The 15,609-nt window shown below is 36.5% G+C and overlaps 2 protein-coding genes across 5 annotated transcripts in view; one reads left to right on the top strand and one right to left on the bottom strand.

The window, feature by feature from the left end:
* The window catches only part of SMC6 (structural maintenance of chromosomes 6), a 33,896-nt gene extending 26,520 nt beyond the window's left edge, over positions 1-7,376 (top strand). The window contains exons 25-29 of the mRNA XM_030448289.1: positions 143-268; positions 1,294-1,399; positions 2,786-2,938; positions 4,616-4,713; positions 6,096-7,376. Coding sequence (XP_030304149.1) covers positions 143-268; positions 1,294-1,399; positions 2,786-2,938; positions 4,616-4,713; positions 6,096-6,204 — 592 coding nt within the window. The 3' untranslated portion in view covers positions 6,205-7,376. The remainder of the gene's footprint in view (positions 1-142; positions 269-1,293; positions 1,400-2,785; positions 2,939-4,615; positions 4,714-6,095) is intronic.
* A 2,655-nt stretch (positions 7,377-10,031) lies between these two features.
* VSNL1 (visinin like 1) overlaps positions 10,032-15,609 on the bottom strand; it is a 91,173-nt gene continuing 85,595 nt past the window's right edge. For 3 of the 4 annotated variants that reach the window (XM_030447147.1, XM_030447149.1, XM_030447148.1), the window contains 2 exons: positions 12,295-12,510; positions 10,300-11,326 (listed from right to left, as the gene is read on the bottom strand). In XM_030447147.1, coding sequence (XP_030303007.1) covers positions 11,129-11,326; positions 12,295-12,510 — 414 coding nt within the window. In that variant the 3' untranslated portion in view covers positions 10,300-11,128. Of the gene's footprint in view, positions 11,327-12,294; positions 12,511-15,609 lie in introns of all 4 variants that reach the window. The other variant, XM_030447150.1, reaches the window with a different exon arrangement.

Here is a 15,609-nt window from a genome sequence, read left to right as displayed (position 1 = left end):
ACTTTTAATTTTAATGTAAATCCTTACAAGAAATTAATTATTTGTATGTTTTGGTTATCAAATTGGTTTTCAGCATTTATAACAACAGCTTGGGTTTAATGTAATGCATGCTGATTCTAAACTTTTTTGTTAACTAAAACAGGCAATTTCATGATGCAAAGGAAAGATATGAGGATGCAAACAATAAAGTAAAGAATTTAAAGAAGTTTATTAAGTTGCTGGAAGAAATTATGACACAGAGATTCAAAATATATCGGCATTTCCTAAGGTGAGTTAATTTCTCGTGATTTCAGGTTTCAGATAAAAACATAGATGCAAGTATATGCCCATAGTCCAGGGTGAAAATCAGGGAGCAAGCCTATGAGGATGAGATATCTTTAAGGCAATATTCTCAGCAATCTTTCTAACCTCATCTTGCTGCCAGATCCAATACTATCAAGCCTGACAGTTCAGAGGCAGCCTGGACTGACAGCTGGAAAAACAAAACTTGATCAGTGAAGGCTCTGTTTTGCTTCATATAGAGCCTATCCTAGGCTTCTATTTTGCTTCACATCAAAGACCTTGACTATGCTGATTTAATCCAAGGCAGTTCTGTTTCTGTGTTTCAATGCTGGTTTTGGTCAGTAAAATACGACCAACAAATGAACACTAAAATCATCTGGACTGTCACTCATTTTCTTTCAGTATAGTTAGTGGTGCTGTGCTCAGGTATTTTCATTCTGGACCAAACACTTTCTCTGCCCTGGGCTGAAAAAACTTCAAGATTCTGCAGTTTGACAGTGGCTTCTCATGGAGTGTCCCTACTGGGAGTGCATCTCTTCTTTCTGGCTTCAGCCCCTTAGCACCCTTTACTTATCAATGAAGGATTTGTGGTGGCCTTCCTTCAAAAGGACTGATGGTCTCTTTCCCAGTGCAGCCCTTTATTGCTTATCATTCCTCTCAGCAGAAATTGAGGTGTGTCTGTATTGGCTCTGTTTCTTGTACTTCGTGATCTGGGATTTGGAGGTGGTGTCAGAGTGATCATGAAAAATCGTAATGATCAGGAGAACCCCAGCCTTTGCAGGTGAAAGTATAGAAACGAGTAGGTAAGGTTTGCCTGCAGAATCTGATGCTTCATCATGGTGCCCAAATATTAGTGAACCTTCTCAGCAGTGTAACTGATTTTAAAAATGGTATTAGTAGAGTGAGTATTTAAGATTATAATGTGGAACTGTTTATGAAAACCCATTGTCACTTTTTTTACGTATTTTAAAATTTTCTGACTTAATGTTTGCTTGATTTAACTGATTTAAGGCTCCTTTCATTACGATGCAAACTCTACTTTGACCATTTATTACGTATTCGAGCTTGCTCTGGAAAAATACTTTTTGATCACAAGAATGAGACACTCTCAATAACAGTAAGTTATTTTATATTACTACAGCAATCCTAATATGCAATGAATTATTATCGTTAAATATTACTGACATATAACATATTGTTTATTTTATGTACATATTAATGAAATATTAATATTATTGTCATTGTCGTCATCGTCATTTAATATCACCTGCTAGAACATGCATTGCAAAGGGTAGTGTAAATTGTTCTTCCCACTCTAAAATGTGATGGGCTAAATTGTTGGATATTGTTGAAAAAAACAAGAACAAAAAAGATATTGCTATCTGATCTAGGCAGCTTGCTGGGTGGGTTAAATCTGGACTCTTACACTGAGAATTAGAATTTACTAGCGAGTTATCCTAGTCAGTCTTTCAAAATTACTAATTCTTTTTTCATTGATAGGAAGTTGGCCTTTGTTTGCATGTTGGTATAATGGCTCTAGTTATTATTTAAACAACTTCAAATGACTAAAAGTTTCAATATTATGTTTTTTCTGTGTATCTTTTAACATACCTCCCAAAAAGTTATTACTTTTGTTTTCATGGAAGACTAATTGGGGAGGAAAAAATATATAGCGACAACATAAATATGTGTTGACACAGTCCTAGAAAAACAGGTGAAGGATATTTATCTGAGGAATTCAGTCCCTAAAATGTCATTACCTGGCTTTATCAGAATACTTCTCTGTGGCTATAGCTAATGCTTTCTGTTTCTCATACAAGAGCAATATATTTAGTCAAGGAAGGTAAATTGAAAAAAGAAACACCACCACACCACCACTTCCCAAGCTCCCCCCCCAAGCCCTCCCCCCCCAAACCCCAACCAAACCCCAAACAAAAAACTCACCCCACACCACAAATCATACCAAAAGACTTCACTCCAAAATAGTTTTTAGTCTCCTGGAAAATGCTTAACTTTAATCTCAAAGAGGGAGTGCCACAAGGTGTCCTTGTAACCAATGGAACCAAAGGACTGTTCACAGCATTTCAAGTACTCCAGTAAAGAGGCAATTCCTCCTTTAAGCTCTTGCTGTCAGTCAGTTACCTGCTTTTCTGTTGCTGCAGGTAGAAGTTGGATTTTACCATAAATAAATGCACTGGTTGTAATTTTTAAACATTGTTTGATAGGTCTTAATAATAATAATATAATAATGGAGAATTGAATGAGAACACTGTCAGTCATACAGGCTGTTCTGATGTATTTTACTGGGATGGAGAAAGTTGCAGTGGTCCTAGTAATGTACTGCAAAATCATGAGGAGCCATCCCATGTCAGAGTGACTGTGGCAGTGAAGTACATAAAATTGTTCTTGGGTGATCTCTATCTGTTCACATATAATGTATTTGTCATTAAAATTATGATTTCCATCTCTGGTTTAAAAATTCCTCTAATATTTTTATTTCAAGGTTCAGCCTCGAGAGGAAGACAAAGCTGCCCTTAACGACATGAGATCTTTATCAGGAGGTGAACGTTCCTTCTCAACAGTTTGTTTCATTCTTTCTCTGTGGTCCATTACTGAATCTCCTTTCAGATGCTTGGATGAATTTGATGTCTACATGGTACAGTTTAAACTTAAACTACATTTACCATTATGATTTGCAATTAATTAATGACGTAGTTGGATTGTTATTTATATTTGGTTCGATTTTAAAATACTATAGTTAGCTGTAAATAATAAAAAACTCCAAGACCAAAAAATAATTCCCCAAAAGAAAACCAGCTAGGGAACTTGTTCACTTTGCATAGTGACTTTTGAAGCTTGTTTCTACAGTTCCTATCCAGAGCTATGAGCATCTCTTTTACTTTACATGCTTAAATATTGGTATGAGCAGCTGTTACTGTGTCTGTCACAGGTTTCTCAGCATATTCCTGTGACAGTTATGGCCTTAGCATGTTCTTTGACTTCTCCCAAGTTTGAGATCAGTGTGGGTTTTTTCAGAGCAAGTGTAGCAGTTGAGTTCAGTGTTTGAGTACTCAGAAATTTGTTTCATACTTTGTCTAGTAGCATCTTTCCAAGATGGTGAAATGTAGACTAATGAACAATAAATATTAATGTCGTCTAAAACTGATAAAGTTCATCTTTGTCTACAGTTTCCCTGGACAGGAAATGAACTGATTTTTTAGATATATTTTAATTTTGTTTCCTTCATATTAAGATGCAGTGAGATATGGCATGAGAAAATAACTACTTCTGCGAGACAAAGACTTGATATTAGATTATTTAATTTTGCCTTCAGTGTCCTACCATGAATGATTTATTTACTGGGAATCACTGAAACTAGAGGGAAAAGATAATAGAATACCAAAAAGGAAAGTGTAAATATGAGGTGGTCAAGCAGTCTCTTTTCAGCTGATTTCCAAAGCTTAGTTAGAAGTTATTTATTCAGAATTTTAGCCATCTCTCTAGAAAAGGGTGGATACTCAGAACTGTAGGCTCTGCAGAGAACTTCCATGTAGTTTGTTCCCAGATAAGTCCCGGCAATTTGTCTTTCCATTGCTGTGCCTGTAAGTTCAACCTTCCTGTCTTACTGTCTTGTCTCCACCTTCTGTAGTTACTTTTGGTGTAATCCTGGGGACTCACCACAAGAGGTCTCCGTCAGCACATTTCCAGAGTGGATCCCTAGTTTCATGTGTAACCATGGATAGCAGCAGAGCTTTGTTTATCCCCTGCTAATAACAGCTTCCCATTACACATCTTTTTCAGTAAGCCTAATGCACAAGGTTGTGTTCAGAATAATCGTAATAATGAAAACAACAACAATGATAATACTCATAACAAAAAGAAGCTAGATAGTATTTTCAGTTTCATGCAGTGTTTAAATCCTTTCAGGTAATTTTGAGGCAGAATTTTTTAAGAGTCATTCTACAAACGTACAGTTCATATCAGCATACCAATAAAGTAAGAAGTCCTATGTGTTTATCAAAGCTGATAGAAATATATTGTCGGTAAGAGTATGTGATTTTTCTGATAGCTTTCTGTTGTGCATGGATACTAAAAAGAGGAATCTCTGAATTTTCTGGACTATAATTTGTAGCTTTTAGATATTAACCCTAATGTTTCCACAGCCTAGTTTTAATTAGACTTTTCTTCAGCTAAACTTTATATCAGTTAATTCCAATTGGTTTTTCTATTAAGATATTTTTAAATTAATTTACTCTTAAGCATTTGTCCTAATGTGTGGAATAATAGGCCAGGGAAGTGCACAGGCATGACGTGATAAATCTTTTGTCTTTAGGACATGGTTAACAGAAGAATTGCCATGGATATGATTCTCAAGGTGGCTGACTCTCAGCGCCATCGACAGTTCATTTTGCTCACCCCACAGACCATGAGGTAATACTGGTGTGCTCTCTTTCTTGGTACCAGAATTACAAGGGAGTATAACTTGAAAAGAAGTACATATGAGGAGAATGCAGTTTTGCAGTTCGTAGTAGTAGAGTATCAGCAATGAGACAGTTCATTGCTGATGGTTCTGGAAATTTTTAATATTGTTTTCACTCTTCCTTTTGTAATGTATCTTAATATGGTAGTTCAAAGGAACTTGGATCAGTTGATCTTAATTAAAAGAGCATTTAGAAATGTTTTATTGTGTGAAGTAGACTCCCCGTAGCTTTTAGCCCCAAATTTCCCTTTCTCTCCCATGATAAACAGAAGACATTGTGTTTTTCCATTTTTTCTATTAATTCTAATACTACAGTACTTTAAAGATATTAGAGATTTGAGTTGATTTTTTTTCTTTGATATCCCTGATCTAGGAACTGATAACTTACCCCTTGTTTTCCTTTTTATTGTTCTAGTAGTCCAAAATTCTTAAACTTCCATATTTATCAACCTTCTGTGTGATATGAGTCCCTGGTAAAGCCATGTCCAGCTAAAGGGGACAATCACTGTTTAATTTTATGCAGCCCACTCCTGTCTGTAGTAGGCAAATGTAATCAGTGAAGCCAGCAGAAGATAATCAAGCAATCTTCAAAATGAAGATGTTTTACTCATAATTTTCTCTCTTACTAAAATCTATAAAAGTAGAATAGTGTTATTCTGTTGCTAATTCTGTAGAAATGTCTTGCGGGGAATTTCTGAAAATGTATTCAATAAATAGAGATTTTCTTTATGGTTATTGTTTAAAAGTTTAATAATTCAAGTGCACCTTAATTTTCTTGTATTTTATTACCTTTTCCATGATCAGCAAACATAATTTAATAGAAGTATGGAGGCACCTGCAGAAAGAATATATTTTGGTTAATCAGTAGAGAACACTAATATTTAGTAGCTTTGCTAATTCTTAGGATGATGTGAGTGATTATAGATGTATAAAGTGTGTGCCACGTCAGGATCTCTAAGGCAAATATGAACTATATTCTATTAGCAACTGCTCCGGTGGGTCAAGGGTTGGACTAGATGATCTCTGAGGTCCCTTCCAACCCGGCTAACTTTATGATTCTATGATTTAGAGCTTCTCTTAAAAGTACCTTTTCTTTAATTACAGTAGTCTGATTGTTAGAAATCATATGACTGAAATCAGTCACTGTCTTTACCTGAAGCTTTTACTGAAGTGTGGCTCCAGTATCAGTTTAGTGAAACCAGAACTTCTCCTCATGTTACTGTTGTTTTAAAAAAGGTGAAGTAATTTAAAAAAAATGTGGAAAGAATCAAATGGAAATACTAAAATTTGTGCAGAAGAAACTCTGTTTAAATGCTGCATACTTTGTTTTTAGTTCTTTGCCTACAAGTTCCCATATTCGAATCCTCCGAATGCAAGACCCCGAAAGAGGCCAAAGAACACTGAAATTCAAAAATAGGAATGACAAAGAGCAAGATGAATAAGTTCCTCTGTGAATGACTGTGGCATACTGTTGAGGATAAATGTGTAATATGACTGTAAATTTCTTAACTTCCTGGTGCTGGATAACAGGAACTTTTGTCAGATATTCTGAGAAAAATAAAAGAGATTCCTGTTTTGATTGTTGGTGGGTTTTTTGTTTCGTTTTTATAAAAATTACTGTATATGTATACATGGAGAATAAGCACAGTTTTGATGAGAAAACCCTGAATGTTCAGGGTTGATGATTTTAACTACCAACTCGTAGAATTTTTTTATCAGTTGTTCGGGTTTTTTTTCTTCTGGAAAAGATGAACTATATTTTGTATAACCATGAATAATATTTTAATAAAGAGAACTGGTACTTGTAATGTTTCAGTGTTTACACAACTATAATTAGAATTGTTAAAAATCTTGGTTTCTTCTTATGTCTGTCTTGTTAAATGTGTATTAAATAATGTATGCACTAAAACATTTATTTTTTTTCTTGTGGAACCGCAGCAGCTGAACACAGGAAGCTATTAGTACTTGTAGTGTATACTATTGTAATTAGAGAAGTGAATTATTAATTTGCAGTATATTCTCTAGGCAGGAAAAATGTGCTTTTATTTCTTCCTAAATAGTGTGTAGGGAAGAGTTTGAGTTGTACATGAGCTTACAAAACCCAACAAATTGTGGCTACATAAACTTATATTCTTAAATCCCATAAACTAAGATCTTGTACAGCTCAAGTTTGCAGGTGTAGATTTAGTCTGTAGATATTAATTATACTCTAACAACCTAAAGTGACAGAATTCCTTCCAGTGTAGAAGAATGAAGTGAAATAACAATTTTGGGATGTAATACAGTAACTTTCCTTCATCATTATAGACCTGCGTTTTATTGGGTGTCCCTGACTCCCCTACCACCCTCTGTTAGAACTGTACCAGAACAGTTAATTTTATTTTAACTTGCTTTCTTTAAATAATGCAAGCATTTACTGGGGATAAAAGGAAGAAAGAATAATCAGAAACTTTTTTTTTTCTGTTATCATTTCTCTAGAACTTGAAATTGTTGTGAGCTCTTAAAAAACAATCACTTTTTAATCACTTTTTATTGTTCAGCTATTAAGTTTGTATTATTATCTTTGTTTGTTTGACAGTATAGCAATACAAAAGCCATTGACGCTGTTCAGAGAACAGTTTTGCTGTTACTGAATAGCAATTTCTTAATAAAACCTTAGTGCAGTGTAAGTTTTAACTCAGGCAAGTTTTAATGCAGGCAAATTTCTTCTTAGCGTTGGTGTGTGTTCTTTAGTGTCATCTTGTTTTCATGCAAGTGAGTATGAAACATTTAGGTATCTCTAACATATAGAATCATAGGCTTGCTGGGGTTGGAAGGGACCTTAAAGCTCATCCAGTTCCAATCCCCCTGCATGGGCAGGGGCACAACCCCCCTAGACCAGACTGCTCCAAGCCCTATCCAACCTGGCCTTGAACACTTCCAGGGAGGGGGAAGCCACAACTTCCCTGGGCAACCTGTGCCAGTGCCTCATCACCCTCAAATTAAAGAATTTCTTACTAATGTCTAGCCTGAATCTGCCCTCTTTAAGTTTGAAACAATTTCCCCTTGTACTCCCACTACACTCCCATGTAAAATCCCAACCCCAGCTTTCTTGTAGGCATCCTTCAGGTATTGGAAGCTATGGAAACCAGTTAGAATATGAAAGCTAGTTAAGAACCTATGGAAATACACTGAGAAAGGGGGCTGTAGTCCTAATGCATTCTAACTGGAGGAATTAAGTCTAATGATCTTTTAAAAGCTTCAGATGTGTAGTTCTGAAAGCACAAGTTAATGGGCCAACAAACTCATAGCAGCCTTAAGGAGGTTTCTGGCAAAGCAGGGTCAGGCTTGTTGTTGAAGTGCATGGTAGCAGGCAGAGACAGAAGTCATAAATTGAAATGGGGATGTTCTGGCTGGAGAAACTTGGGAGAAGAATTGTTCCTGATGAAGATATTTGAGCTTGCTGTCCTGACAGGCTGTAGAATCTCCATCCTTGGAGGCTTTCAGGGCCTGAGCAGACTGCTGCAACTCCTTCAAGCAGCAGGTTGGACAAGACACTTCTGGATGTCCTTATCAAACTAAAAAACTTCATAATCCCATGAATTGATGAAATATGTATTCAAGATACTTAAAACTTCATGATTCTGTGAAAATAGTGGTGATGTGGAGGGAAGGGACACCACCCAAACTGTGTGCTTGTCCAAACTTGTCTGAAACACAAACCCAGTTTGTACTGTGAGTCCTGGTTACTATTATGTGCTCATGAACCACTTTTGGGTTGACTTCATTTTATGATGAAACTAGAAATGTTTCAGATCCTTTTACAATATAAAATAACAGCATTATTTCCTCCTGATTGTCTTCAGAATCCAAAAAATAAAGCAAGAAGGCGGGGGCAGGAAAAAGAAAAGCATTTTTCTTCATTAGCACTTTTAGAATGAGTTTTGTGGAGAAAAGACCTTTAGGGAAATTATTGCATTCTTACTGAGCTAACACTTCAGCTTTCTCCCAAGGCTTCTATAGACATACTTGAAATATTGGAACACTTGGCAACAATTCTTTTCTTTAGTTCAAATCAATATATTGTGTTTATGCTAATCTACCAGTGTACTTAATGAAAACGTATGCCTGACTGGATAATTATTATTACACTGTTTTCATGGTTCTGAATAAACAATTACTGAAGGACTTGCTTGGATGCATTTATTTTGCAGTGATGTGAAGGTCTCAAAAGGCTCTTTAGGCTTGCTACTTTGAATACAGAGTTTATTATGTGTGCTACCTAGAGAGAGAACTGCAGTGCTGATGTTACAGTAATGCTGCATTACAGTAAATGTTTCCCATCCAGCAACATAAAGTTGAGGTGCAGGGCAATGTAGAATGAGGTATTGCCTCTCCAAAAAGCATACCTGAACCAAAGAAGCATAAATTCCCAGAAATATTCAACATCCTCTCTGCAACTTGTAATTTAAGCCTAAGTCGAAATAACGGGCATATCATTCTCAGAAGTATGTAACATTTTCAGAATGCTTGTTTTATTTTTAAGTTACAGCCAGACGTACAAAGTACACCATTCTCTAGTTTGCTAATATTACCTCTGTAGTGTATGTAAAATTGTGCTATTAAAAAATGTAGTTGAAATTCCTGCCTTTTGCCAATTGTTTGGAACAAGAAGAAACTTAAATATGAAGGGATGGCTGTGGTTGTGGCAACAATTGACTCTGTGTTCCCCCCCACCATGTTTGTGAGCAAAATATGTAAAACTGTTGAGTTTGATTTCTTTTTCTTCCCCTTGATTTTAAAATGAGCTTCACTTTTAAAATTTGAAAATACAGAGAATTATTTGGTTTGTGTCATGTTTTATTGTCTGATTTTTAGCTATTAAGAGTACCGTCTCATTTCTTCATAAGGCAAAGAAGAAATATCAAACATGCAATTGTAAGATGTTAGATTTTTTTTTCTGTAACCGTGCAAACAACCGTTTAAAGCAACTGGAAAACGTGGTCTGGGCAAGACATTTATCTGCAATTTCTGCAGTCTGAGAGCTCTTGATGCTTTCCCAGGGCTGCGCAGAACTTGTCACAGTATAGAGAGAAACTTGATTGATGCACATAGGATTGAGGATGAAGGTGGTGCTCTTCACTATCCCTTCTCAGTCATTATACTTTATAGTTAATTTTTCAGTAATAATTTTTTACAGTCTGTCTGTTTATATTAAACCTAGGGTAGCTTAAAGTTAGTAAGAGGAAAGACTCTTACTCAGGGAGGGAAAAACATTTAAAAGACCAGATTTAGGCTAAGCAAATTAACTGTAGTTGACTTCCAGCTAGCTCAAAAAGCTACGTAAGCACAGGAATAGTAGGTATACTGTTAAATATTAGCATCTTAGAGGATAAACAGCTGCTCTGTTGGTAAATACAAGAACTACAAGTTTTGGTTTAATATCATATGACTTCTAGTGAGTGCACTAGTGAGTGAATGCAAAGAAGTTTACTTCATGCTTTCATAATGAAATATATATTTCCCAGTAGTATAGTGACAGATAATTAAACAGATTAAACTTTTTGTTTTCTATTACCATGCTGAAGACATGAAATAAAAATTAGGGGAAAAGGTCAAATCTTACAAATTTATTTTGGGACATATATATTGCAACCTCTGTGGAAGCTTTTGAAAATTCAGGCAAAGATAAATACACTTCCAATAAAACCTTTAAACTTCCAATAAAACAGTATTTTAAACATTATATATATATATTTATATATACTTTTAATTAAAGGGATCATTTTAGCAGGTTTTTTTTTTTTATACTGCATTCCTCTGACAGAGCTCTTTCTGGTTTGAAGGGATGCAAATGAGGTAAGAATTAAGGCAAACCTAAAAGGCATGCAAATTAAGTACATTTATATCCACTGACAATACAAGCACGTGTGGATCAGACTTCAGAGCTAAGGAACTCTTTCCCTCTTGTCTGTCCAGTACTACTTTACAGCAGAATGGTGACATGATTTATAATAAACAGTTAACATTACCATGGGAATTCAGTGTCACTAACATTACTCAGTCTAGGAGACACAGAGCTAGCATCAGTAAAACATGAACAATAAATAATATAATTCACTGCAGCACAGGACTGCTGCACAGGCTTCAGAGGAATAGGGTTGTTATGAAATGACATTGCACACATCACGTTGTGGCAGTTTATTTTTATAATATATACTTTTAAAATTCTTTAGCAAATGACATTCTCATGCACACAAGTGTTTCAAACACAAGAAGCAAGTCCATTTATAGGTAGTCCAAGCAAATTTTTGTGTGTGTGGAAATAGCTGCAAACTGAATGGAACATTAAACTTCTGTGCAGTCTATAACACATTGTATATGAGCTCATTTTTGAATGTCACACTGCAGGAGTAATACAATGGAGGGATCACTCTTTGCAGCTTCTTTGAATTCATCCAGTGTGATCTGGTCATCTTTGTTCTTATCCATCTTACTGAAGATCTTGTCTACCCGTTGCTCAGGCGTCAGCCCATCCTCATTCATTTTCATCATTATCACAGTGCCCACCATTTTGTAGATGGCCTTCAGAAAGAAACCAAACAGAAAATTCAACAAATAACCTGGGGTGGGTTTTTTTGTTTTTGTTTCTTTGGTTGGTTGGTTGGGTTTTTTTTATGTGACTAAATTCTTGAAAGATATTCCAAGAATAAAAGGAAGAATAAAATGATTGCCAGTTTCCCTAAAGATTTTGGGTTTCTTTTTTTTCCTTAGAATCAGATGTCCACATACTTAAAACAAGGAAAAACATTTGTTTTACTTCCTCGGGATGTAAATTTATTTTGGTGGCTGCATGTTGCCTTGTGGAATTAATTTCTTTGGCTTTCTGTTTCACAGTGCAAAACCATTATAAGCTATTCTCTGGATCAACAGTTTATTTGGCTTTTAATCACTCATTTGAAATATTTCACATAAATTCTGAATAATCAGTAGAAGTTAGTGCTTTTTAAGAGCTTTCTTTGTATGCCATGTGAACAAAACCTGGTATTAACTACTGTGGCCAGTAAGCAGCAGATGATGAGGGTGGTAAACTTTATCCTTTCTTTTTTGTGCTGTGGTCATCTTAAAGCCCATCTGTGAGAGCTTCCCTACAATACTGTGGTGTTAGGCCTGTACATTTTTGTAATGATCTAAACTTAATATCCACTAAGGTTTCAGCTACTTGACCTACCAACTGGTAATTTCACAGGTGTCAACTGATTTTGAGGTGAGCTTCCTAAATCCTTAACTGTGTTGTTTCTTATGGTTAGTATGTTCATTGTTAAAAAAAAAAAATTACCTCTGGATTTTTAAAAGCATCTGTGGCCACAGATAATCTGCATTTAAATCAGCTATTTAAATGTTTGTGTGCTTGCACCAGTTGGGCATGAGTCACTATAGGATCCATTATAGTGCAGCCTCTTGGGTGCTTAAAATCTAAAGGGTATGTGAACAAATAGTCAAATTTCACCAATGTTCATACATGTTATTTTTAAGTGTCATACTGATCTCACCTCTATAATCTCCAGCATTTCCACTCTTGTAATTTTACCATCACCATCCAGGTCGTACATGTTGAAGGCCCAGTTCAGCTTTTGCTCAAAACTGCCTCGGGAGGTGATGGACAGAGCACAAATGAACTCTCTGAAGTCAATGGTCCCATCTCCGTTTTTATCAAAGGTTCGGAAGGCGTGCTGGGCAAACTTTGAAGCATCTCCATATGGAAAGAACTGCAAAATAAAATAAGAAATAGAATTGTGGGCAATGCTGGGAAGCAAGCTAGGTACATGCCTGCAAAATACTGAAGTGAGGCATTTAGGAAGAATTGCTGGCTGGACTTTGTGTGAAACCCAAGACATGAGAAACAAGCTGCCATAAAAGTTACAGTCTAACAACTATTAAAAACTTATTTCTGCAAAAATCTCTCAGCTTACCACAAACTGTATTAAAAATATATTTAATGCTAATTTAAAGCTAATTTAACTAGACAAACCTTAAAATGAAGTTTGGTGCAAATGTGACATTGTACATAATACTCTGACTATGAACTACAGCATACAAGGTGCATTTTAGCAGCACTTTTTATGCCTGCAAATAATAAGCCCTTGCCATGTTGAAACCAAGTTTATGTGTGGGCTTTTTGTTATATAATTTCATTTATTAAAAAAAAAATAAAAATCCACACATAGCACAAAAAAAGCAGGAACACATGGTCTCTTCTGCAGACCAACCAAATGCAACTATATGAGAACCGAGATTCTGTTAAACAATACAGGACAATGCTTTCTGTGTTTAATACCCATTATAAGCAACACTGCAGCTGACTGTAGCTTAACAAAGTCTTTTAAAAGACCACAACATGGTAGTTTTCAGCTCATATTTTTTTCCCCTCAAGAAATGTATGATTTAAGACATTTTAGAAAGTGGTTGTTACTTCTGTGGCTCAGACTCAAGAAAATGCGTCTTAGGAAAGGAAGTTTTAACCCAATGCTTAAGTCTCATTGCAGTGAAAGAACTGTATACAAAGACATTTTTATATTTTCTGCCCAATCTGGTGGAGGTTTTCATGCTCCTAAAATAGAAAAGGCCATTACTCCCAATTTCAGACCTCTCTCTTTGTGCTTTAAAAAATTCCAAATCTTAGTCAGTATTGCATTTAATAACGTAAGTTTGAAGGAGAGACTTTGGTAGCAGCTAAGGAAGTGGATCAGCATTTTACAGTTTTCCATTTCCCCATCCAGAGCTTTCACTGCTGGCTGAAGCTTGCTGCTTGCTGGCTCATGCAGCATTGAAAGCTCTTAAAAAATATACTCAGATTGCACGGGGAATCTTAAGGATCTCACAACATACACAGAAATGGGCTCTGCTGGTTGTCTGACTAAATACAGATCTAGATCATGGCAAATCTTTGCTTCTTTTCCTTTGGGGAGACCAAATAATTATTTTTATGCTGTGTCTTACCCTAACATTGCAAAACTTGTGTGCAGCCAGCTGCTTGTGCTGTGTGGCTGTGTGGGTCATGTCAGGAGCCACTGCTGCAGTGCCAAAGGGGTTCTAACATGAAAGTTTACTTTTAAACTCATTGTGTTTTCTGATACCAACTTTTTCAGACACAATTCTGGATAACCATTGTGTTGCTGAAGAGATACAATTGCTTCCCTGGCTCAGTGGAATTGTAGTAATCAAAAAATCTTCCCCTCAGCAAAGAGAGCAGGGTTACATTTTGCCCACCACCATCCACTCAGAATATTGTCCTGATGGCAGTTACCCCCAGGAGGATCCAAATTGCTTTATTCTCCCAGAAGAGGTATCAAATATGTTCATCTCACTCCCCAAATACCTTTTTGAGAAGATATTTAAATAAACATGGTATGGAGACATCAGGAGAGACACACTACCTTTTCCAGTGGTATTTTGTGTAGGTGAACATCACTGTTAAAATTGTGATTTTTTTCATTTGAGAAGGCATGGGTCAGCATCCAGCTGCTGCTCCAATGCTCCTTCTCCAATAGCTGAAAGAGGCATTTAGTGTTGCCCTCTTTAAAAATTAACCTTATGTGCCTATAACTCAACCTCACCCGTTTCTGTTTTGATAATACAAACTGATGGAGCTGTAAATACCTCAAGGTTATGCTGCAGCTCTTTACTTTCTGTTTGTTTTGTTTTTTTTTTTAAACTCTGGTATGGTTAAGCATGATTTAGCTTGTAAGCACAGATAAAAGTATTAGTGGATTCTCTGATACAATTTAGGGCTTTGGTGACTGCAGCTATCAGACCTTGCTGAATTGTTCTTCTTGTGCAAACCTCAAGCGTTTGTCAAAGCAAACAGAGCTCCTTCTGCAGGAAGGCTCTTTGGGCTCACAGTACTACATTGGGTTGTGTCAGAACAAAGTTATGGGAATATTATCCAAAACGTGAACTTTATTTGCAGGCTACTGAAAATCCTGCTTATTGCTTTCTTTTCTTCATGATCTACTTTTCCCCCAGCTTCTGTGTCAACTTCAGAGGTTAACGTGAGTAATATTTAACTTTACACCTGAGTGTGTATAGACCTTCTGCAGTTCACTAGTGGGAAGAAGTGGTTCTTGTGCCCAGTACCTCCCTGGGTACTCCACTACCTCCCTGCTTCTATTCCTAGCTTGTTGGGTGTTCAAACCAAAAAAGTCAATTACAGTAATCTCTTGCTTTTTAAATCTGTCCTGATCACTGGCTCTGGCATATGGGTTATGAAAAAAAATACTTCAACTTTTTCACAGGTGTTTCAGTTAAGAGCTGACTATTGCTGGGGGTGATGCCTGATCAAGGGTTCCTGTGACTCACTCCACAGTCTCTGTAACAGAAAGGAAAGCAGGCAGAGGGAAAGGGTATCATCCTTTTCACTGTCCAGAGAAACAAAACACATTCAGGTGCTACTTTCCTATGATCCAGACTGAGGGGTAGCAGAAATGTACTGGTGGGATCGAAGAACTGAAGTGCAATGATGAAGACCACCTGTGAAAATGGAGAAGAATTGGCAGGCACCTGGAAAGACCCAACAGCCCAAGAACAAAGTGAGGGACTAGAAGGGGTCAGTGGCTGGAGATGCCAAAGACCATTTCTAAATTATTATTGGGGAAACACATCATTCAGTCTCCCTTCAGAGAACCATAAGCAAGCTGTGCCTACCTCTTGTGCCAGTCGTACCATTCACCTCACCTACCAAGGAGAAAAGCAGCTAATAAAGCAGCTAATTTTTTTCAGCACAGAGAAGACTCTTCTCTTCTGAGGTGAGAAGAGGGGCTGGAACCGGGGGATCTTTGAGGTCCCTTCTCACCCAAACCATTGTATGA

This window comes from Calypte anna, chromosome 3 (assembly GCF_003957555.1).
Source record: "Calypte anna isolate BGI_N300 chromosome 3, bCalAnn1_v1.p, whole genome shotgun sequence".
Classification (NCBI taxonomy): domain Eukaryota; kingdom Metazoa; phylum Chordata; class Aves; order Apodiformes; family Trochilidae; genus Calypte; species Calypte anna.
The sequence above is the reverse complement of the archived record's forward strand: the minus strand, read 5'-3'. Positions and strand labels throughout refer to the sequence as shown.